The sequence below is a fragment of the Gouania willdenowi genome, chromosome 8 (genome assembly GCF_900634775.1).
Source record: "Gouania willdenowi chromosome 8, fGouWil2.1, whole genome shotgun sequence".
Classification (NCBI taxonomy): Eukaryota; Metazoa; Chordata; class Actinopteri; order Blenniiformes; family Gobiesocidae; genus Gouania; species Gouania willdenowi.
The window spans coordinates 24893722-24919446 of record NC_041051.1 but is presented as its reverse complement, the minus strand read 5'-3'; the positions used below and the strand labels follow the sequence as shown (position 1 = coordinate 24919446).

The 25725-nt window shown below is 37.5% G+C and overlaps 1 protein-coding gene across 3 annotated transcripts; it reads left to right on the top strand.

Annotated features, from left to right (window-relative positions):
- Window positions 1-1405: 1405 nt before the first annotated feature.
- Window positions 1406-24041, top strand: map3k3 (mitogen-activated protein kinase kinase kinase 3). Of its 3 annotated transcripts, XM_028455613.1 has the most exons (17): window positions 1406-2159; window positions 8865-8946; window positions 9345-9466; window positions 10396-10436; window positions 11206-11305; window positions 12285-12398; window positions 12602-12722; window positions 14004-14137; window positions 14227-14300; window positions 14468-14535; window positions 15124-15219; window positions 15634-15795; window positions 15877-16025; window positions 18237-18368; window positions 18782-18911; window positions 19032-19209; window positions 21411-24041. In XM_028455613.1, exons 2-17 carry the CDS (start codon window positions 8925-8927, stop codon window positions 21682-21684), a joined length of 1917 nt encoding a protein of 638 aa, XP_028311414.1. In that variant the 5' UTR covers window positions 1406-2159; window positions 8865-8924; the 3' UTR covers window positions 21685-24041. The 3 variants fall into 3 exon arrangements, with proteins under 3 accessions (XP_028311414.1, XP_028311415.1, XP_028311413.1); XM_028455614.1 differs by lacking the exon at window positions 9345-9466; XM_028455612.1 differs by lacking the exons at window positions 1406-2159; window positions 8865-8946 and having other exon boundaries at window positions 8960-9466.
- Window positions 24042-25725: the final 1684 nt, after the last annotated feature.

Below are 25725 nucleotides of genomic sequence, written 5' to 3'. Positions count from 1 at the left end.
TAATTATTGATGTTGCGATATATCGCTATGTTGTATTATTTAGTATTGGGATATATCAGGATACTGTATATCGTATCATGACCTGCAGTATTGTATCTTTATATCGAGACCTTTATTGTCTATTGTATCATATCGTGAATCTTTAATATTTTTTGGTTGAACAAAACCAGAATTATTTTTTATGTATTTATTTATTTTATTGATACAATGCACAATAGGAGACATTAACATTGCAAGGCTTGAGTTATGTACAAATACAAACTTCGGCTTTCACATCAGTCATTCACATATATAAAAATAAATTAAAGAGAGAGAGAGTAATTCTATATACAATTTACAGTTCAAATTCAATTCAAAGTTATTTGGTCTTCACAGCTTTAGAGTTGGTGCAGTGCTTTAAAAAATACTATAAATTTAGGTTTCTGTTTGGATAATTTATCACAAAGGATTTTTTTTTCTGGAGGGATGTTTTTTTCATAAATACCACAAATAACATATTTTGTATCAAATCATATATTCATATTAAGCTTTGCATTCACAAACAACTCGTTCCAGAATATTTGAGTATAAGAACTGTCCCAAAACACATTTGTGACTGATTCTTCAGCGTTATGACATCAAAACCAGAATTTATTCATTTACGTATTTATTTTAAAAAAAATAGTGTAAATTGTCAAGATTTTGAAACTTTTTTTTGTATAATTAAGGGATATAGTTTTGATATATTATTTAAATTCACACAGAAAACTTATAAAGAGGGGAGAAGGTTTGTTGAATTTACTTTTGTGAATATATAATTTACCATATAAAATGAACAGGTTTACAATAAAATCAACTTCTTTAGTATATCTTCAAAATACATAATAATACATTTACTATTAAAATGAATATTATTAATCTTCCGTTTTAGGTCATTTTCCATATGAGCCCCCCAAAAAACAAAAACTAAAAACTAAAAACAAAAAAAATTCTGTTTTTTTAAAAAAAAATTTTTTAAATATATTGGCAACATACCATATACACTGTTTTAAATTATCCAGTCAGAAACCTAAAATTATAGTATTCCAATCACTTTTATCCTCGTACATAATTTCTTTAAAACGCTGCACCAACTCTAAAGCTGCAAAGACCAAAGAACTTTATATTGAATTTGAACTGTAAATGTAAATTGTATACATAATTATTTTTCTCTTTCATTTATTATTATACCTGTATGTTAATACAAGCCGACGTTTGTAAATGTACGTAACTCAAACCTCTTGCTTTCTTAATGTCACCTATTGTAATTGTTTCAATAAAATAAAATAAAAAAAACAAACAAACAGAATTCTTACTAAAAGCATGAAAAACATCTATGACGTCACATGTGTGCCTCCCACTTAATAATATGCGCGCTCCCGCTAAAAACATAGTCCGAGTGTAGTCGCGCCCCCGCGCTTCACTGTTGTAGTGAACAGACTGGAGACCCTCTCCCTCACCTCCCCTTAATGAATACATCCTGACACTGTACGGACGAGCTACCGACAGTCGGTCTGTGACATTTTGGAGAACACGGAGACGAGCTCTGAGAGAGGCGTTCAGATGCTTCCTGTGGCGGTATTTTCTCTGTCAGGAAGTTTGAAGTAATCATCTGCGGAGGCTTTTCTTCTTCTTCTTTGTTTTTGTTGGATGAAAGTTGGAGTTACAGTGTTGTTTTTCTTCTACAGAGGAGACAAAACAACCTTGGACTTTTTATCAAGTTTGCTTCGCTTGGCCAGTTTAGGTGTTATTTAACGTACTTGATAACTTCCGACCTCGGTAACAAGCGTAACGCGTATTGTTTTGGACTCAAATCTGGCAACCCAGACCAGTAAAACTATACAAATGCCTTTATTGGTGATTTTAACCTAAGTAATGGCCTTTATTCCGTCTCTAGCCGTCTCTGTGCTCCTCTCTGTGTGTTTCTAAGGCACAGGTGAGCTGTGGAAACAGTGAAATGTGAGTGTTCCACAGAACCGTGGCTGCAGTAGCAGCAGAGCACTGGGATTATTGTGGGGGAAAAACAGCTGGGACACCTGGATGGATGTTGGCATTTCCAATGGACGTGAACCACGGCTGGACCTGTTACTTCCCACCCCGGTGAGGTCAGGAGGAGCTTCTCCTGGGTCAGGAACAAACAGGTGAGTTCTGTGACAGCTGGAAGGAATACTATACTCTTACTTACCAAACCTGGGCAATATATCGGGATTCAAGATATATCGACTTTTTTTTATTTTGGCGATTTTAGAAAAGTACAATATTGCCTTTATTGATAATTTTTTATTCTATTGCTCGTTTTGTATTATAATACTCATTTTAGGAATCGCTGCTTTCTCTACTTCTCAGAACATCATGTAAATCACAGTCAGCTGGATTGCTGATTGCGTTCTAACTAGAGCTGCACTGTTATGGCCAAAATAATAATCACAATTATTTTCATCAATATTGTAATCATGATTATAATCACAATTATTTATCACGTGTGGAAAATATGTTTTTACTACACTACTTTTAAACTAACCATATGTGTACAGTTTACAGTGCAAATTGAAGCTTTAAATAACAGTTGTGCTTAAAATTAAACAAGAATTTAAAATGTACCAAAGGCTAGCTGAATAAATTAACTATTACAGGTATTTTAAATGTAAATATTGCAGACAATCAGGTTAATTTAATCGTGGCAACCAAAATCGTGATCCTGATTTAGATTTGATTAATTGTGCAGCCCTAGTCCTAACCCAGACCTTCCCCAGAACAAGCCACACTCCAGAACTTACTCACACTTGCTGTCCCTTAGAGGAGAAAAAGCCAAAAGTGGCTCATATTGTGCAGCCATTTGTTAATAAATGTGCCTGTGTGGCATTTTGCACTAACATATTTAACCTTTAACTTTCTTTCAGGTCTGACTTTATTTGAATTAAAAAAAAATATTGAGATGTATATCCTATATCTTATATTGCCATTTTGAGAAAAATTATCGAGATATGAGTTTTGGTCCGTATCGCCTAGCCCTATTAATTACCCAGTTATATTTGTTTCTATCTGCTTGAAAACCTCTGCAACCCCCAGCAAGGGTTCACAACTATATTAGAGCAAGGGTTTGATTCTTTTGTAATAATCCAATTATTATTTTTAGTAATTAGAGAATAGCATCAAATCCAGGGTGTAGGTCTACCCCTGTCTACCGCCATTTGAGTACTGAAAATAGGCACAGGCACTAGGGATGTAACGATTAATCGTAAGGCAGTTAAAAATCGATTCATAGGTATCAAGGTTCACATCGATGCTGTGAAAATTGAATCGCAGTACCTTTTTTTAACCAGCAAAGGGCGCTATCCAGAAGTCTTGGCGGCGGGCGAAATCTGCAAATACTTTCTTTCTGGCCGCCTTCTACTCTTAAACATATTCATAAATGATTCCTTACCCCTTTAGCACCAAATGAATATCTGTAATATTACGTGAATATCTGTAAAAGTCACGTTTTTCTATTAACTCTGTCTGTTAGCATAGCATCTCTTCTTCACTGCACTGAGCTGCATGCCAACCGACCACTGGGTTACCAGCGCCCTTTGCTGGTTCAAACAAATATCTGACACAAATACAGTGCAGACTGTTTTTTTTTTTTTTTAAAGGTCCAATTGTTAAGTCACAAAATACATTTTCAGTTGCACTTTTAAAAAGAAAAATAACTATTATGCAGTTTTGTATTGTTTACTATGGAACCAGAATTTAAATGAATAGGCTTCTTCATTTTCATTATTCCTTTATTTATTTCATTCAAGATTTATTTTTAGTTAAATTGCATTGTTTTGAATAGTTCATCAAGGGATTCTTTTGACAATGAAAAATAAAAGGAAAATAGTACAGTATTTTCTCCCCTAACATTTTCTGTCTTAAAATCTAACAATGAAGTGATAATTACCGTATTTTTTAGTGCATAAGCTGCTATTTCTTTATTCAAAGTTGAGGATGCGGCTAATACGGCAGATTTCAGCAAATCAGCTCACACTTATCCAGTGAAAGCGGCTGTCAGGAGACAGAACTGTGTACCAACCATCACACCCTGTAACGGGATCTCCTAAAAATGGAATCAGAATGTGTTCATTACATTTTGAGTTGGACTGCCTGTTAGTATTCACAGACAAACAAACAAATACATTAGGGAGGTAAAACCAAAAAAGAAAATTGTCAAAAGACACAATGTTGGTGTTTTTGCGCAGTTCTATTTATTTGTCTAAATACAATATATATATATACACACTACACTTACCATAATATAAACAGACCTGTTACGCCTCTACCTCCCACAATGCACCATTTTTTAAAGCGACAGGCTGTGCCGAATCAACAAACGTGCGTCATATCCTGACCAAAATGGCGGCTCTTCATAGTTTATGTCCCAACGTATAGAATTGTTCTTAAAGGTTCTTTTAATGTGGTTTTTTGTTGTTGTTGTTTTTAAAGGTGCACATATTTTATTTATTGGTAATACATTAAACACATAGTTTGTTATATAATTTCCACTATTACTGGCATGTATAGAATTATTATCACAAGGTTATGATGGGGAAAATATGAATTGTATGAACTTATTTTTTTGTTTATGGTTAACTGTTTAAGTGCCGCTTTAGAGCTACAGTATATATCAATGGACTTGATTTATATAGCGCTTTATCACCACACTGAAGCAGTCTCAAAGCGCTTTACATATCAGCTCATTCACCCAATCACTCTCACATTCACACACCAGTGGGACAGGGCTGCCATGCAAGGCGCTAGTCGACCACTGGGAGCAAGTTAGGGTTCAGTGTCTTGCCCAAGGACACTTCGACACATAGTCAGGTACTGGGATCGAATCCCCAACCTCTCGATCAGAAGACGACCCTCTACCACCTGAGCCACGGTCAGGAAAAAGAGGAAAAAGATGAAACACTATTAGGATTGAAGGTGATTTTTACTCATTCTTATAATTAGTGTAGTGAACGCTTTTGTCTTTAACCTGACAGAATTTTAAATATTTTAGTACTTTATTGCATTAATTAACCAACAAAATGCCATTTACACTGACAGCTGTCATCAAAAGTTCAAAACAGAACAATAACAAAACAAAAAAAAGACATGCGTGAAAGGAAATTGGAGATAAATAAAAAGTGTAAGTGCCTTTTTGTCATACATCTTTTGATGAAACTATGTAATTGTGAAGTGTACTTAAGTCTATTTTCAGAGTAAATTTCACAAGTTATGTCACCTGCTTCATGGCTGTAACACATAAAACATTAAAAAGTGTATCTATAAAGATAACATTTTAATGCACATCAAGCTGCATTTTCAAAGTTCATGACCTTGAGCATGAGAGGTCAGGAGAAATTTAGAGAAGTTTATTGAAGATTGGATTGATTATAGTTGCAAATGAGCATCTGTGCATGCACTCTGGTTGTGGTGTGTCTAAGTTACACTATAGTGCAATAAAAACCACAAAGGGGCATTAAAAAAAAAAACAACTTCATGTTGCCAAACCAAGCACCTACTCTTTGGTTGAGAGTGTGCCATGCTGCCTCCAAACCAAGAGCACATGTATGTGCACCTGGAACAGGAGAAACTGTGGGCCGGGGACTTTCTTCCACCAAGTGCTGAGTCCAGTTCCATTTCTGGCCAGAGACATGAAGGACTGTGGCTGGGAAAAACTGCTTCAGACTAAACACCTCTCCATGCAGACAGAGAAGAGGCGGGAGAGGGAAAATCCATGTAAATACTGCAAGTGCTGGAAGTTGGAAAATACAGCAGACACAGCTGAGTAGAGTGCTGCGTCTTTGTTGACTCTGTGCAGGTCAGTTTTATAGAGAAAAACATGATAGAAAGGTGTATGTAGCAATGATAGCTTTAAAGTTTTTCTTTGTTTCTCTTTCATTCACAGGGCATAATGGCTCTGTGCTATCTTAAGTGACTGTACTGAACTGTAAACATTAGAATTTGTGAGAGTTTCACACATCATAAACGCCAAGGTATTATGCTGAGTGTGAAATGCCTCAGGTATGTAGAGTGCTGGGCACAGTGGCCAATGGCAGGGGAACATGAGAGTGTGCGGAAACCTGAAAGCTGTGTGGCAAATTTCACCAACCACAGGCGGACGTGGCCAGCATTCCTGTGGGTGATTATTACCCAGAAATGCTGTAAGTCACTGAGTTCCCTTATGTGCTCAAGTTGCTTGTTTTGTGCACTGAAGTTTCCCGCCTCTTTTACCTCAGAGGACAAGAGTGCAACAGAGGTGATCAAACATGTTGTTCTCAGACTCCAGACAAACCTTTTCTGTTTCTGTGTGGAATTGAAAATTAGATCATCTGTATATTTTTGGTAGCTTGAGAGGCAGAGATGGTTCTCTATGGTTACGTTCACACTGCAGACAAAAGTGGCCTCAATCTGTTTTTTTTATTTTTATTTTTCTGGGTCAAGTGCACGGCTATGCGATATGGATGAAAATTCATATCTTGATATTTTTTTTTCAAAATGGCGATATACGATCAGAAACCTTGATCATTATCATTCCAATGAAGTCTGACCAGAAATACAATTCAGGTTTAAATTTGATGATGCAAAATGCCACACAGGCACATTTAATAAATTTATCATGTGCCACTTTTGGCTTTTTCTCTTTCTCTTTAAGTCACTTTTATATGTGGTCCTGAATCAGATACAGTTCAGATTTTTGGTTTCTGGTTTTAATGCACGTTTGATACGTTGACATCACTTCATATCAACATACATCATCATTCTGCCCAGTGGGAGCCTTGCAAAAATGAACGATAGCAATGATGGAGCAAGTCAAAGGAGGACAGCGAGGTCTTGGACCTAATAAGTATAGAAAGTATCTATTCATACGATTGCCATATGGACAACCCCCGGTGCTATTGGTACGTTTACCGAAGTACACGTACGTAGCGTCTTAGGGTTAGAGTTACGGTTAAGATTAGGTTTATGGTTAGGGTTAGGTTTATTGGTTATGGGACTCGATGAAACCCCCTGAACAGTCCTCGGACCATTCAGTTTGGAATAGGGATTCAAAGGCAAGGCACGGGCCGGTGCATGTCGTCCGCACTCCACCAAACTGTGCACATTCATCAGGAAGGTTCGTGGAAGTGGATCAGTACAGAGTGCGTGTCGAGTGCAGTTTTTATGGGGCCCAGTAGTAGGCGGACTAGGGACCGTCGGCCATTACCGTGTCTGCTTGACAAGCCCGGTTAGGGTAAGGTTTAGTCTTAGTCACGTGACCTAAACTGGCCAATGAGGGGCGCTGCGTGCGGATAGAATGTCGGTATATTGATACGGCAACCGTACGGATAACCACTGCCATGGCGTGACACTTCCATATAAGCAAAGCTTGAAGGTTTATACCGTAACTGTTTTGTGTTTAAAATCATGTCAGCACCGTTAAACGCCAAAAACAAACAATTTTTGTCCCTCTCTTTCTTTATCCTCATCCTCCTCTGCACCTGCTCATTCATTCTCTGGCTCCCACTGCACAAAAACTTTGAATATAGCCTAATGTTACGTTCAGACTGCAGGCAAATGCAGCCCAATTCAGTTTCTTTTTTGTGCCCAAATGTGACATGTATCCGATCTGTTAAAGACCGTTTAAACAGCACAAATCAAGATTTTTTTTTAAAAATCCATCTGTTTTGACATTATAAGCTGTGCCAAAGTGTTTTTTTTTATGGTTCTTCAAAAAGTTTAACGTAATTTTGTCACAAGAGGCAATTTGTTATTCATTTGGGAGAAGCACATTTGTACTTCGTCAATGTTTGATTGGTCAGAGTCAGGTTAGCGAGAGTACAACATATGTAAACAAAGTTACCTAAGTGAATCTGCTCTAATGTCACAATTCAAAGGTCTTTGGATCGACAAGATTGATCCTCCTTGAGCCAACGCTGCCAGTGCACCTGCAATTTCTATCGTTTCCAACTGGCGCTCTTTCTCATGGGAAAATGCAACACACACATTCTCACATACTTTAGTGAACATTTATTCACTAAGAACACTCTTTAGTTCTGGCTGTCTGGTTTTTAGGTTTCATGCCTGCAAGTGCATGTGAAAGGGTTTAAAATGAAAACGGGGGTTCAATATAGGGTTCAGTAAACATGTCTTGTATAATTGAATAAGAAGGTTGAGTTATTAGAAGAGGACATTGTCAAAGCTTTTATCATTCTTCCAGTTTCTGTCATGGTGAAGCTCTTCCATGTGGTCTGAGGGCAGAGTTTTAATAAGAAGGTGAAAAACAGGCAAGCTTGTAGAATGTGATGTGAGAACTGGAAGGAAAAACAGAATTAGTGTGGAGCTAAAACAATGTTCAAACATAATTCAGTTTAAAAACAGGAATAAAGAAATGATTTTCACAAGGTACAGGAATGAATCTGATCATTAATCCCCAGTTGTTTTTTGTTGTAATTCTTCTATTTTGATGATTAGCTATGGACTATTTGTGAATATGTACTGTAGATTGTTTGTTTAATGATATATGTGTAAATAATTGTATTATTAGTTGTACCTAAAAAAAAAAAAAAAAAAAAAGCAAAATTGGTAATGAATAAAGGGGTCGGATTAAATAAGTTTACGCGTCTTCTTTCCTACTCCTTTTCGCACATGTAAGTTGAGAAGTTTAAGTGCTGGTGGATTATATCAATGGTCTATTTCTGCTGTTGTAATTCATCGTTTTTTGTTTTTTAAACTGTCGTTCTTTAATCATTTTACATGTTTGGATTAAAGACATCAATCAATCAATCAAGGTTCAGATCAGAAGTATAGGTTAGTGAAAAGATGTAGTTGTTAAGGGCTCTTTGTGGTCTCCTCCACAGGCTGTGAGGTCACTCTTCACAGCAGCAAAACATCTCTGAAGATCGTGCCGTGGACCTCACATGCAACACATCATCATAATGAGTAAGTGTTCCTCACGCTGACAATGAACAGACGCACTTTGCTCAACAACACATGAGATAAAAACAAAGGAAGACCAAGCCTGAGGTGAAGAAGTGGTTTTTAGCGACAGCTAGACGGAGGTCTGGTTTTCACTGCTGCCTTGGGGCTCGTGTGATGTGGGTCCAAGCTACACACTGGAATATTTTCTCTTTGTGTGCGAGTTGAGCCAAAACCAGAACTTGTTCTGAGATCAAACACATCAGTTTTGTCTCTATAGGAGAGTCTCAGGCTAGCTGGAGTTAAACATCACTGACTAATGGTTTGTACATCTAGCTGCTTGCTGAGCGCTCTGTTTTCTTTCTTTATTTTTTCTTTTTTTTTTTTGTCTCAAACATATCCTGGCATGTATGGTAACCCAGATGAGCGGCAGGCTCTCCACTCTATCATGAAGGACCTGGTTGCTCTCCACATGACTCGGCACCAGCCTTTGTTGTCTTATGACAGCGGGAAACCAAAGATACCTACACAGGCCAACAGACAGGTACATCTAATCCCTGCTTCCACTGCCCTTTTTTTTTTTTAATTTCCTTTAGAGGTCGACCGATATGACATTTTCAAAGGCCGATACCGATTTAAAAAAAAAAAAAAAAAGAAGAAAAAAAAATAAAAAGTTCATCCAATGGCCGATATCTAAAGCCCGTATTTAAGGCCGATATACTTTTTTTTTTTTTTTTAAAGCACATTGATTATGAAAGACAATTGAAACACTCATATAAGTGTCTATATTAGAAAGTCAATTAAATACACCAATAGAACTCTTAACATTTGTTTGTTCATTGTTCGCGTGGTTAGATTAGATATTTTCTGGGAACGGCTCTTTAAAAGCACAGGGTAAATGCTGTTTGAGCTCAAATTAACCTATACAAGAATGATTAGCGTTCACAATTTAAATGTGATTCCTGTAGTACTAAACAAAGGCTGTAATACGAAACGAGATGCCCACACATGGAAGGTAACCAACGTGGATTTTATGAAAATAATTGCATATTGAAGATAAACAGAAGGTTTCCAGGCTTATCTATTCCACCTCGACACCGGCCATACCAGCCTGTCATTGCCCGATCTCATTAGAAGCTAAGCAGGTCTGGGCCTGGTTAGTAGTTGGATGGGAGACCACTGAAAATTCCAGGTGCCACAGTGTGGTGGCGGTCGCCCCAGTGGTATCTGTCATTGTGTCCTTGGGCAAGACACTTCACTAGTGAGAGACCGATACACTTACGTTTCTACGTGTATCGGCATCGGCCAGTACGAGCTGCTGCTTTCGCTGATCCGCATTATTTACAGAGAGCAGGAATATTTTTTCGAAGCAGGTGGGTTTCCCTCCTGGAACACAGAGGAAGTGTTTGGTGCAGATTAATACGGCTTCAACGGTGTACAAATATTCAACAAAGATTTTCTGCTTTTTCACAGGATGACATCAGGATCAAATTTGAGTTCTCAGGAGAAAAGAGGTCAGTACCGCAGTCTAGAATTGACCCATAATTAAAAACAAGGTGCGTAACCTCCCACAACATAAATTAAAGCTGTTTTCATCTACATTTATGTATTTATTTATTTAGTAACACTCGAGGTTTTGTACATAAGGTTGACATTACGCTGTCATTAAGTGTTGATCGCTAAATTATGAAACCATTGGAGCTATGTTGGGATTTAGTGGGTTAGGGTTAGGGGTTAGGGGTTAGGCTAACAAACAACACTTAATGATTGCTTCAGTGACACCTTATTAATGCTAATGACAGCTGTCATTTTGTAATAATGACAGCGTAATGTTATGTTTTCCTTATGTATAAAATTTCAAGTGATGTGTTAACATTTGTTTTTTTTTTTTGCTTGGGTTTGAAAACTTAAGCACAATTCTATCTGAAAGCTAGTCATGGTTCAGCATATTGAACACATTTGTAGGTTCTGATCCAAACTTCCTGCATATATCAGGTCAGTCTGGACAAGCCAGACTGTTGGAAGTTGGGTTTCAAAAATGGAAATGTTCCCATTCGTGAAAGCGTGCGTCCAGTTAAGCTCTTTATCCAAGCTGGTTTGTGAGCTAGGAAAATGATAGAGGAAAGGACTGTGGTTTAGCTCCAACTGCCAACACAGGCCACAAATATGCAAGGTGCACTCTAAAGATCCGTGTAAAAAAAACAGTTTTTTTCTCAACTGCTATAAATGTCTCGTACTTTCTCTGTTTCTTTTGTTTTTTGGTTGTTATTGTGATTTGTGTAGAATTTTAATGTTTGGACGGCCGGTGACGTTTGATGACATTCAGCAGAAAGTCATCAGTGTGTTTGGCCAGCAGCTCAACCTGCATTATATGAATAATGAGGTAAGCACTGCAGTAGAGTCAAAAGAAAACTCAATGTTTGTATTTAGCTTCAGTTGTCGTGCATTCCCACTGGTATTTCAGCACATCAGTCCACAGTAAGATGTTCTGTAGAATTAACAATTTGTGTTTTGATCAAATTGTTTCATGGTTTGCGTTAGTGCATTATCCTGCACTATCCTGTTTGCACAGTACAGTGGAATACTTACCAGTAATACCTCACAAACACACAAAACAAACTCAAGCCCAACTAGTCACAGTACACTCAGTGTGGTTTGCTAACGCATTTTGTTTTGCAAATAAGAAACATACCTATTATACAAATACAACATAATTTACACATATAAAGAAATGTGTCTTCAAGTACAAAAAATATCTCCCCCAAGTAACAAAACGGGACATTAGTGTGCATTAGGGTGTTGGTGTGTGGATCTGTAGGATGGGAAATTACTGCAAAGTTTACAGTTTTTAAGTACAAAAAAGCCTTTAAGTGGTAAAAAGCCCCCAAAAACAATTCTACCAGGAAAAAATGGTTAAACAAAAAAATTGTACCGTGACACTTGTTACATTTTAATGTATATTTGATTTTTATGACGTTATTACTGACTTTTTTTATTCTCACATATTTATACAATTATAAGTGTACATAGATCTTATCTATTATTTTGAACTTTCTCTGTTGGGTTTCGTTGTACACAGAGTTTTTTTTGTTCCTTTTGTTTTTTTGTTTTCTTGTCCCTGCTTGAAAAAAACAAATACATTAATTAATCAATGAAATGATAACATGTGTACGTTTAGGTTGAACCAATGAATCTGCATGACTGCTATGTGAGAGCATTTTTACTTCCCCTCCAATCTTTTCTCATCATCAGTGCAAACAACACAGCAGCGTGAGACACCTTCATGTTGGATAAAGATGCATTTGCTTGTTTGTATCGGAAAAATTGTTTTTGTGTATTGTCTGTGTGCGTTGTCATGGTAGTTGTCCATTCCTCTGCGAGGTCAGGACGACCTGGACAAAGCTATCGACCTGTTGGACCGGAGCTCTAGCATGAAGAGCATCAGGATACTGCTCCTCACTCAGGAGCACAGCAATGTGAGGCAACACACACACACGCACACACACACACACGCACACACACGCACACACACACACACACACACACACACACACACACACACACACACACACACACACACACACACACACACACACACACACACACACACACACACACAACAGCTCACCATTTCTCCTGAGTTTGAACCCGCTGCTTTTCTATTCTCCCAAAAACACAGAGCTCTTCCTCCTCCCACCCAGTGCTAGTTAAACAAGTCAGGATGAGATCGTCTCAGTCATCAGGAGACGTCAGTGCTGCATACCAATCCTCTGATAACAGGGGGCGCCACCTCTCAACTGGTACGAGTCTTTACCTGTCAAACTCCGTGGCTGTGTTTGAAATGACACACTCCGTACTATGCACTACAAACTCAATGACTATATACTGTCTACGGATGACAAAAACCAGAAGCACACTGAGGCTAAATATGTCTGTTGATTCTCCACCTTTGAAAGTTCTGAAAGTGTTTTAAAATTAATCATTAATCATTTGATCTATAAAACTTACAGAAAACACATTTCATGCCAACATTTTGGAGATTTTCAGGGACCCGCCATTGTGCTACTGGTAAAACTTCCGGTAAACTCCAAAACAAGAGCCCTGTTTACAAAAGGGTTAAAAACTAATGGAAGACAAGAAGAGATGCTTTTGTTTTGAAAAGAGAATGATTTTTTTGCTTGAAGCCGGTCCCAGGATGATTTTACATTCTGCTCCCAATGCATCATGGGGTGGTTGAGTATGACTTGCTTAAAAAATGTCCTGGTATAGTTTACATCCAGGTATTTCTCACGTACTCAATTTTTTCATACTATCTAATATGAACGCACTACATACTCATTTTGATGTCAGACTTAGTATGAATAGTTTGTATGATTAGGACGTTGACCGTTCCCACTGAAGTATAGTTTCCCAAGATGCATTTCAAACCCATAATGACAAAAACCTGAAACACACTCAGGCTAAATATCTGTTAATTTGCCATCTTTGAAAGATCTGAAAACATTTTAAGCGAGAAAGTCACTAATTAGAATGTCAACATGTGGTCATTTGATCCATAAAACTTGCGGAAAACACATTTCATGCCGAAATTTTGGAGATTTTTGGACGCCCGCCATTTTGCTACTGACTAAACTTCTGGTTAACTTCAAAACAAGAGCCCTGTTTACAAAAGGGTTAAACAACTAATGGAAGACAAGAAGAGAGGCTTTTGTTTTGAAAAGGGAATGTTTGACTTTTAGCTTGAAGCTGGTCCCAGAATGTTTTACATTCTGCTCCCAATGCATCATGGGGCAGTTGAGTATGATTAGTGTGCCCACTGTGCATACTTAAAAAAATTGACAATATAGTATACATCCAGGTAATCCTCGCATACTTAATCTTTTCATGCTATTTAATGTGAACACACTGCATACTCATTTTAACATCAGACTTATTATGAGTAGTACGTTAATATGACATTTCCAACACAGCCCTTTGTCTTGTAGCTCATAAAAACTTGAGAAAAATCCCCCTTTTGCATTTGAGATTCTTTTAGCTTCATGTCTATCTCTTTAATGCTCATAGTATCTGTCTGATCACAGGCTCTCCAAGCACAGGACGAAGTTCGCCACCTCCTGGCTACGTCCCTGAACGCCAACAGAGGATCGCCCGCCAAGACTCGTACACAAGCATAAACAGCGAGGGGGAGTTTATCCCTGAGACCAACGATCAGTGTGTGAGTCATTTCTACGCATTTGATGGCACAAATGGTGTTTACTTTGTGTTAACCTCGCTTGAATTGATTTTATTTTGTCCTCCGTGCAGGTGCTGGATCCTTGGAGCAGTACAGAAAACTCTGTCTCAGGAAGCTGTCAGTCTTTAGACAGCAATTCAGACAAGTACACACACTCTGCCTGCTTGATATCTCACTTAACATATGGAAATTGTTACGTTTTTCTTATTAAATTTGATGGATCTTATCGTAATTAGATTTGACAAACAATGTATTGTCTTTTATCAAATCAGTTGAGACGGGCTCTGATCATGTGTCTCTTTTCACTAACAGCCCGTCACTGAGGAAGAGTCGTATGCACAGAGCCAAAAGTTACCCAGATAATCGCCAGGAGTGCTCAGGTGAGAAACAAGCGATTACTCGGCAGGAAAAGCAAACCTCAAAAGTAATAATATTAACTCTATTTCATATTCAGCTTTTCTAAGTACTCAAAGGGACTTTACATGCACACAAAGAACAGTAGTTGGTAGGTTGATAAATGTTTAGAAGATGACAGTGAGTTTCTGTGCTCCATTTGTTAATAATGGAAATCCCTTTATTCATGTTTTGTTGTTTCACTGAAAATATTAACTAACGAGATAATTTTCTGTATGGTTTATTTATGCATTTCTCGCAACTGTTTTTCATTTAAATTGTTTTCTCACATCAACTTGTTGAGCCTAGGCAATTATTTGTCATGAAAACACACTCACCCTCATTCTTTTACTCTGTATATGAACTTATTGTTTAAAAATGGCATTCATTATATATATATATATATGTTTTAGCGCTTTAAACTTGCCAAATGTGATAACGCGTTAGTTAATTGGTTTAGAAATTTCCCTCAAATTGCCAGCATCTGTTCCTGTTGATGTAAAATTAGTTAGAACGGAGCTGCCATTGAGACGACTTGTAGATAGATTTGTGAACATTCAACGATCTGCTTTCAGACAGAGAAAACCATGTTTATGACAGAGTGGCAGGAAAAGGTGGGACCTATCCTCGTCGCTACCATTTCTCACTGCATCATAAGGACCACAGTGAAGGTAAGACCAGCACAATGTTTCCTTTTTCCTGAACTTTAGTTTTTTGGGGTTTATTTTTTTTTCTTTTCTGTTCTCTGTTTTTCTTTTTCTCACTCTCTCTTTTCTTTCTTCCTCCTCTTTTCTTTCTTCTTTTTAGCTTTTTCTCCCTTTTCCTTTCTTTTTTCTTTTTTTCCCCCCGCTTTTTATTTTTTTTAAAGCACATCTGTAATTTTTTTTTTTTTTTTTTTATTGTATTCCACAGGTCAACATTGCAATATTTCTTTCAATAGATTCAAAAATATTGTAATATTGATAATAATCGACCTACAAAATACCATTAAAAACCACCGAAGTGTTTTTTTCAAATAATCTTTTTTGATGGCTTGTTAAACGTTTTACATGAGCTTCAGAAGTCTGAGCTTTGGTCTTTTCCAGGTCGTCGGACATTTCCACGGATCCGTCGTCCCCAGGGAAACCTGTTCACCCTGGTGCCCTCACGGCGGGTGCTCAATGGCAGTGAGGAGAGTGTGGGCGGCTGGCAGTCGTTGGATTCTCAGGGACGCCATCGTCCACAGGGACGCTCGGTCGGCCATAAGTGTGAGTGTTGGCGGATTCAGAAGGAGGGAGGAGGTGCGTGAAACGGAACTGAAGCTCATTGATTCTTGTGTTCCCCTTCAGCTCCCAGTGCTCCTGCGATGTGGCGCAGAGGAAAGCTTCTGGGTCAGGGGGCTTTTGGTCAGGTTCATCTGTGCTATGATGTGGACACAGGAAGAGAGCTAGCTGCCAAGCAGGTCCAGTTTGACCCCTCCAGTGCTGAGATGAGCAAAGTGAGATGGATTCAAGACTTCCATTGATTGCAATGAGGCTGAGTGACAAACAGAAAACGATGAGGATCAAGCGACCTCAGTCATTTGACAGTTTAACATGAAACGTTGCAAGTTGTTCACTCCAACAATGACGAAGAACATTGATAGATTTAAAACAAACAACAAACTAATCAATCTAAATTCTATTATGATTTCGATTATTACTCTCGACGATAACAAAAATAACATAATCGAGAATAAACGATTATTGAAAAAAATATACTGTATATATATTTTTTTCAATTATTCATACAGTATGTTTTGTTTGAACTTTGTTTTGTTTGACATATACTGTACTTCAAATATGACTAAAATAATTGGGTTTATAATTTTTTTCTATAATCGAGCAGACCGACAACAAACAATTAAAACAACAAGGCAAGGCAAATGTATTTGAATAGCGCATTTCATACACAAGGCAATTCAATGTGCTTGACATTATTAAAACATTTAACAGTTTAAGAATCAATAAGAACATTAAAATCAGCAGTAAAAAATTAATATCAATAACAGTATGATTAAAAATCTCCCTCTCAGTTATATGCAGTAGAGAAAAAGAGTGCCTTTAACTTGGATTTTAAAACGTTCCCAATGGCTGTTGATTTCAGCACAGAAAATACACCCGAAGTTGTGGGACAGTGTGTTCGGTTATCATCATACAGTAGACGTTGATCAATGAGGAAACGCTTTGTGCATGTAGTGCAAATGGCAGTTGTAGTTACATTGCTATTTATTAATTAAGAATCAAAAATGTCCAAAACTGACCGTTACCCACCAGTGCTGAACTTAACAAACTGAAAACCCAATCAAAGAAAATATTTTAAATCAAACCTCCTACTGTAACAGTAAGATGTGTAACTAAACCTTGTAGGCGCAATCATTGAAGTGATGACTTCATTTGTTAATAAATTAAGATAAGGAATGCCGTACTTAAGGGTTGAGTCAATTATCTCCATTCAAAGCAACACAGGAATGTGACCACCCTGAAGGAAAGAAAGTCAGTGAATCAAAACATGGAATGCAAAACACTTGGTTCGCTTTCTTCTCTGCCATAGAGAAAACATGGCCTGTCACTTCCTGTACCAGAGAAGAGTTAAGCCATGGTGCTGGAGGCTTAATGGTCAGCCATGGATTTGACCTGCTTCAAAACCTCACACACTCTCATCCCTCGTGCGTGTTTTGGTCCTTCCTATTAATCTTGCTCTCGTGCCAAAGAGGAAGAAGTCTCGTCTCTGTTGTGGCTTCATTCTCTGATGTAAACACAGGAAGTCCTTTTGAGGAACTCTGCTGCTTCATTTTCACTTTTGGCAGAATGTAACAAACAACACTCTTGTTTTTTTGTCCTCTCTGTGTTTAAGTTAGTGTGATTTGTGATAAATGATATACAATCTATTCAGATATTTAATTCATTATCATTCAAATTATTTCATAGATACACATTAGTCTTTAATCACTTACCTACTTGGACTTCTCCATCCTCATTGGTACATATAGGCAAGGCAAGGCAAATGTATTTGTATAGCACAATTCAATGTGCTTTACATGATTAAAACAAAACATTTAAAAATCAATAAGAACATCAAAATCAGCAGCAAAAACATTAAATCAACAAAAATCTGATTAAAAATCTCCCCCTCAGTCAAACACAGTAGAGAAAAAGAGTGCCTTCACCAGCTTCAGTACGTATTAGGGATAGATGCCGGACAAAATTCAAACCCTGGTCCATGGGTTGGGGGTTGAAAGTTGGCTCAACAACCCTACCCTGTAAAAACACTTAATGGTGTAACAATTTTCTCAAATTACCTAAATTATTCTTTTGGGAAAAATAAACACTAAACTGGGTAAATAAGGTCAGATAGGGTGGAGATGAAGAATTCCTTTTTGCTTAAAGAGTGAACAGACATACTACAAACATTAATATCATGAGTTAACCTAATACTGTACTGGATGATTGGACTGGGAAAGTCAGATCAGAACATTTCAGATTCAGTTAGAGATATTTTGGTTACATTGTGAGATTAAGATCACTGTATTAGCCTGGGGCCCTATAAATGCAATGCAAAGAAATGCTTTTCATCTCCAACCGGAAGCTGTTTCAGAATCATTCCAGTAACCTTGTTTGTGTTGAATTTCAACCTTTTGTGTCTGTTTTTGATTTTTCCATCACCTCAGGAAGTCAGTGCTCTGGAGTGTGAGATCCAGCTGCTGAAAAACCTGCATCATGAGCGCATTGTCCAGTATTATGGCTGTCTGAGGGACCACAATGAGAAGACACTCTCCATCTTCATGGAGTACATGCCAGGGGTGAGAGCAGGAAGCACTTACCAGAAGTTTATTTGTCCGATCCTATTTTAAATTTTCTCAGAAACATGTAGGCCCCATCAATCAATCTCAAGATGTGAGGAAAATTCAATTAAATTCAATTCAACTTTATTTATAGAGCTCCAATTACAGCAAAAGTCATTAAAATTTGTAATAAAAAGGAAAAAACTTAACAAATCCACATGAACAAGCATAAGCGACAGTGGGAATAATTCTATTATGGTCAAAGTTTAATTAAGCCAAAATGTCAGGAATGGAAAAATAACCCAAATGGTTCAAACAACTACTGTAGATACTGTTGCTCTGGATTTTATTCTAAAATAAATTTGTATGGTTTTCACATATTACATGATAGAGGTATTATACTTCGCAATAGATGATCTAAACTTTTCCAGGGGTCAGTCAAAGATCAGCTGAAGGCCTACGGAGCTTTGACTGAGAATGTGACCCGAAAGTACACAAGGCAGATCCTGGAGGGCATGTCCTATCTACACAGCAACATGATTGTACACAGGGACATCAAAGGTAAGAAATGGGCTGTTTGGTCAGAAGATAAATGTTTGATTGAAGGTTTCACCGAGTGTTTGAAAGAAAAACTGATCGATCGAGATGTTAAAAATGCCATTTGTCGTCTGTGGTTCACAGGAGCCAACATCCTGCGAGATTCAGCTGGCAATGTGAAGCTTGGAGACTTCGGTGCCAGCAAGAGACTGCAGACTATCTGCATGTCTGGCACCGGTATCCGATCGGTGACAGGGACTCCATACTGGATGAGTCCGGAGGTGATCAGCGGAGAAGGCTACGGCAGGAGGGCTGATGTCTGGTAAGGGCTGAAATCTGAGGTGTGATTTGAAAAAAAAAATAGTGCTTTCAGAACTTAAGATCTACAGATTGGCTCATAAACAATAGTTTGCTGCAGATTTAAAAGATTTTTTTTTTTTTTAATTCAAAACAAATACGTCAAGTTTTCTCAAAACTTAAACTAACGATTTTAAGCTTCTGATGCACATCTAATAGAACTAGCTGATGGCAATCAGGTGTGTTAAAACAGGGTGGAATCTAAAACATGCAGAATTGCGGCCCCCCAGGACCAGAAATCAGCACATCTCCAGAATTATCGAGACTATTGTTCTAAGATCTTTCTAAAGCAGGGGTTTTCAACTCGTGGAGTTTAAATGGGGTTGCCTGAAATGTCTAGTAATTGCTAAAATACTGATAAATTAATATTTGTTTTTTTTTTCTTTTCAAAATTGAAACACACAATCCTAAACAACTGTATTCTATATTTTCATTTTCTCGAATATAAATCTAAAATATGATGATATAATTTAAAAACATAATTTAATAATAATATACAAATAAATAATATAATAAATAAATGAAATAATATTATATAAATGTTCATTACTTCCTGGCTACTCTGTGTTTGTAACACAGTATAACAAACATGATTTAAAAAAAAAAAACTATATTTAGAGAAAAAATTGTTTGGGGTCACCAGAAATATGTGATATTAAAATTAGTTCATGGTCCAAAAAAGGTTGAGAACCACAGTTCTAAAGTATTGTACGTGTGTATGATGTCTGTTACTGTATTATTAGACCAAATACAACCCTACGCCTCAGACAGGCCTTGGTTAAGGTTAAATACTTAAAATAGAGCAAGAGAGTCGAGCTGTAGGCTTCAAAAGAGTTTTAGCACCTCCTTGAGGCGTGTAGGGCTAAGACGTTTGTGTTTAGTTTTTCAACTCCACCAAAAAGAAGCCATGACTACGATGGCGTATTAGGGCAGCATTAAAAAATAAAATAAAAATATGAGCGCTACAAGATTAAAGTCTACATTTTATGAGAATATATAAATGTAATATTTATAGCACTCAGAATTCCCTGTTGAAGTAAACACAACTAACCCCGATAGCGATCACTTCCAGCCACTTCCTCCTCCACAAAAGAGGCTATTTGCTCCAAATAATTCTAGTTTAAATAATTTCGTCGGAACAAATGCAAACATCTGCAAAATAATGTACATCTGCTGAGATCAATGATAACCTACGCAGCCACACACTCTACATATTAAATAATGCATTAATAATTCAATAATACATCACACCTGAAAAATGTATACTTTAATATACCATCAATATTACTTCATCAATGTACCAGAATCAGGATAGATTAGGTTTGTCATCTGGCTTTACAATACTTCAAATGGAGATTCATACAAAGAGATCCACTACCCTACATGAAACATACCAACAGATGTCAGTATTCCTAAATAAATCATCATACCATCACTGCTTGTGCTGTAGTCTGCTAAATCTCACCCGGGTCATCACCGTGGAATGTTGAGCAAGTCTTTTAACACCAATCCAGCTGTTCAACGGGTGCCTGCAGTTGGTAGCCCACTGCTACCCCTCAGGGAAAATCAATCACTACAGTGATGAATAAAGGTTACATCACATTATTATGACTATGGATGATTGGACCTTTTAAAGTGATGTATTTGTTCTAAATATTTCCCCAATAATTTTTGGAAAACGTGTTTTCACACATCGACAACTCTTTCTTTGGTCATAAGTAAATGAAACCGAAAATAGTTTTTCAAAGTGATACAACTATTAATTATTAGTACAGTTAAGTTACTAATGCTTTTCTAGTGTGGATTCATAAACTTATTAGTGAACAAATACTTTCATACTTCTTTGCACTCCTTTGTGGCCCTCCCACCATTACAGTGCCCTGCTTATAAAAATCATCCTAGACCCAATCTACCATTAGTTTTTGCAAGAGAGCAAAGATGACAAGATTACAAAACTTGGTAAAGAAAAAAAATCTCTAACTTTGTAACATTTGGTAATTAGGTGAATACTTTGATGCAGAGTAGTTTAGATTTAACTTCTTCTTACCATAACTCACTAATAGAGGATAAAAGTGCTAGCATGTTTGCAAACTCTGAAAAAAGCTGAATTAGCATTAAAGTTTGTTCTAGCTTGTTCTGCTTCAGGCAATCTGCCCCTTTGTGCAGGAGCCTGGGCTGCACGGTGGTGGAGATGCTGACAGAAAAGCCTCCTTGGGCTGAGTTCGAGGCCATGGCGGCCATATTTAAGATTGCCACCCAGCCCACCAACCCTCTGCTGCCGTCGCACACCTCCGACCAAGGGCGGGATTTCATCCGCTGCATCTTTGTGGAGGCCAAACACAGACCCAGTGCTGAGGAGCTGCTCAGACACCCTTTCTCTCAGATTCTGTGCGGAGACATTTCTGGATTTGAACTCAGTGTTGGACAGAGGCCTCACTAGTGTCTGTAGCTGATGAATCTCAATAATGAGTGTGTCAGTGGTAGAGCTGCTGGTCGTCAGTCATTCAGACTGGGTCAGACTGGTTTTCACACAGCCGTCCATGAACATTGCCTCTCAGTTCCAGGTATTACCACCAGGGAGAAACCAAACCTTGATAAAGTAAGTAAGTAACGCTTCATTTTCATATTCCCGTGCCTTTGAGCTAAACATACAACATGTAAAAATGTCCCTGCAAATTGGATTAACGTGTCCTGAGACAACTTTTTCACTTCTGATACGATACCGATATTGATCGATATCAGTGTGATTCATACAAACTTTTATTAGTCATCTTCTAGTGTGAAATGTTAGAAAAATCTTGATCAAGTGATAATAAACCAATGGATAATACTATTGTGTTTAAATAAATAAATGAGAAGACAGAGAAATAACCGAAATCCAATAAAATTGAATGCAAAAAAATACTACTTTAACTTAAATATGAACATATTCTACATTTGAATAGATACAAAAATGTAAATGTACTTTCAAAGTGCAAAATAACAAGTTCACTAGTTGTTTATTTTTTACTCTCAGTATAAAGTGGGAACATCTGAGGGCAGGTGGAACATTATCAGAGTGCCTATATCACAGATTTTAAATGCAGGCCAATATTATCCGATACTCATTTTTCTCGCTGACATCGGATTGAAATGTCCTTACAATAGGACCTTCTGTCACTATGGAGAGTGACCCTAAATTAAAATGTACAAACTTTAATCATCAAAGCACCTCAGAGAGTGACCAATAGATGATGCTGAGCCACGAAATCCCACATGGCACCTACAGTACCTACTATATAGGGTCTGGTCCCACCGTTTAAGCATTGGTAAAAAATTGGGGGAAAAAAATATATTTTTTTTTTCCCTACAAAAATAAATTGTTTGTATTGGAAAGTTTTTTTATTTAGAGACGGCAACATTGGACACACAATTGGACCTAGTTTAAAAAAAGGTGCTTTGTTGCATATGGATGTATTATTTTTTATCATTTTTTTTTTTTAACTGCCCAGAGTAGAGCATAGAAATACAAGAACAGAAATCATAAAATATAAGACATCAATTTTCCCAATACGTCACCATCAAGTCTAGTGTAATTGTAATAGATTTATCCCAGCAGGCTTTACAGCGTAATCAGCGTTTCTAATAATTAGGTTTCTTGTTACATTTATCAGTGTTTTTCACTGTAGACTTGATTATAAATGACCTACTGTCAGCACAAGTGGTTTTTACAGTGTGAGAACATGTCCCAATTACCTTCCACCACACATTTTAAGTGACAGAAACATGCATTACTGGAAGCAACAATAGCCTCTTTACTCTAATTTTAGCGCGGAGACAAAGAATACCCACTCTCTTGTTCTTTAATTAAAACTTATTGCATGTGTGCGTTGGCGTCAGTGAGACTGTATTTCTACACACTGGGATAATCATGACAGCCTAATCAAGAAGGACACATCAGGGTCACTCTCATTCCTCTGGACAGCAGAGCATACAATGCTTTTAAACTGAAATCCATATTGTGGAGGCGTGGCCAAAACATTGTCAACTGAGAAGACTTTGATTTGACTCAGATGCACTTTTATAGAAAATGAATGTTGTTATTTTTATATTATGTTTTTTTGTGTGTGTGTTTTTTAAACCCATTGCTTTTATTTATATCACAATGTTTGATCTATTTAGATTTTATAGTATCTATATGTTTATAAATCTCATTTTTATATGCTGACCATTAGTGGTGTTGATGTCAGTCAAATGTTCAAAGCAGCTGGTTTTGCCAATTATTATGAAAATAGCTTGAAAGCCAACTCTGGCAGTGCTAATTTTAAACATTTGGATAAAATCTCTGCTTTATAGGGATTTTCTTATTATCTAGACATTCATATTTCCATGTAGTTCCTGTAATGAACTTACAGGAGTTTGATTTCAGTGATTTTCAAACAGTATTGACAAAGTACGAATGTTTGAATGCCAGAGTTTGCTGTTCAGCCAAAATGACGATTTTGTTTATGTCGGGGATCAAAAAACAAATCTTGTACTTGGAATGTTCCATATAAAGGGCTTCAGTCCCGATGCTAAAGTGTTTCTATGGAGCTGCTACATGCTAAAGGCAGCTAACAGATGTTTATTGCAGATCCCTGGGATAATCAAATGAGAACAAATTGATGTCTATGTATGTAAATATAGGATTGCTATCAAGACAAGACTTGCAGTGCAAAGTCGTTCCAGATGTATTTTAAACTAGGAAAAGAGGAATAGTAGTATATATATTCTTAAAACATGTTCTCTGCAACTAAAAATAAAGACTTTGGGAATATGTGTTAAGCTTGTATTTAAATTATTGGTCGGGCAGTCGAGGCCAGAGTGGAAGTCTGTAGTCATTGTTGGCTGTGAGAATGGATGCCTGCTCTAGAGATTAATACTCATCTATTATGGAGAGTACATTCTGTCCTCATTTGCATCACATTAGGCTTTATGGTAATTGAGTCAATGTGTTTAAACATTTAATAACCATCCCTTATCTGTGCACACCTCAGAGGATGGACTTCCACCTCTTGTGTTCCATGTTCTTGTAATATGACGTTCTGCCTGTTTGGATTTGGGCCCTAAGCCTTTCTGCCGACAGACTCCTAGGCTGCATCCCAAAACCCACACTACGCCCTACAGACTTCCACAAAGGGTGAATTGGTTTGAGTGCACTTTGGATGTAAAGGGAACAAGTGTAAAGGGTAGAATTGGGATAGTTTGCGGTTACGTCATCCACCTGAATCAGGACGTCATCAATCGTGATGGCAAAATGGTGTTGATAGCAGCTGCGCTGGCAATGGATTTTGATATAATACATATTACAGAAATGAAATAATTGATACCTTACACTTCAATATATATATATATATATATATATATATATATATATATACATACATACATACAGTGGGGCAAAAAAATATTTAGTCAGCCACCAATTGTGCAAGTTCTCCCACTTAAAATGATGACAGAAGTCTGTAATTTTCATCATAGGTACACTTCAATTGTGAGAGACAGAATGTGAAAAAAAATTCCAGGAATTCACATTGTAGGATTTTTAAAGAATTTATTTGTAAATTATGGTGGAAAATAAGTATAGAGAGAAAGGCGGGGCAGAGACTCACTGGTTAGGGCTATATGCAGTCATCTGTTGGACAAATGGAAGCTGAAAGGTTCACATTGGGGCTGGTGGGTGTAAAATGCCAGAGAACAGTCAAACGTAGCTGGCAGCCATGGCGCCTTGGCCTGAGATCACTGCAGAGATTTAAGATTCAGCCCCATTACATGGCTCATGTCATGAATCAGCTGTTTGACTTGGCCCCTCAGGGCCTCCAGTAGCAAGATTAGGAGAGTACTGTTATTTTTCTTCTTCCTTGGTGTGCAGGTTTAATCACAAGGACGAATTACCTCAGTGACCAAATCTGAGGCAACGCTTGGGATTGTCTGAAACATCCAGAGGTCTGAATCACTTAATGTCAACTACATGATGCAAGCACGCCGTAAATCCTTTGGAGACGAAGTCTTTTAAACAAATCAGTCCCGGCCAGAGAGCTATCTTGTTTGACTTCCATCAACTTAAACCAATTGGTATTCCAGACACTGTGGCATTGTTATTTCAAACTCAAAGATGCCAAATCTTTGAGTCATTGAAGCAATATTCAGTGTCTCCCTGTACGACTGGTTGTCACTGCCTGTGATTTTATGACCCCAACACAAAGAGGTCCTTTAAGTGATTGCTGTTTTGCTATCTGTACATGGACAAGAGTTCAGTGAGTAAACGGTGCTGTTTGTGCAAGTTTGATCCTGCAAATACCAAATACAAGATAAATTAAAGCCCCGACTTCTGATCAGATTTAGTCAAACATGTGGCACTCGAAGTCATTTACTGTGCACAAATTCATCTGGGATTCTTTTTGCTTTGCAGCAGAATTGGTTGTTAAAACCGGCTCCTAGGAACATGTCTCTGAGGGCCCTG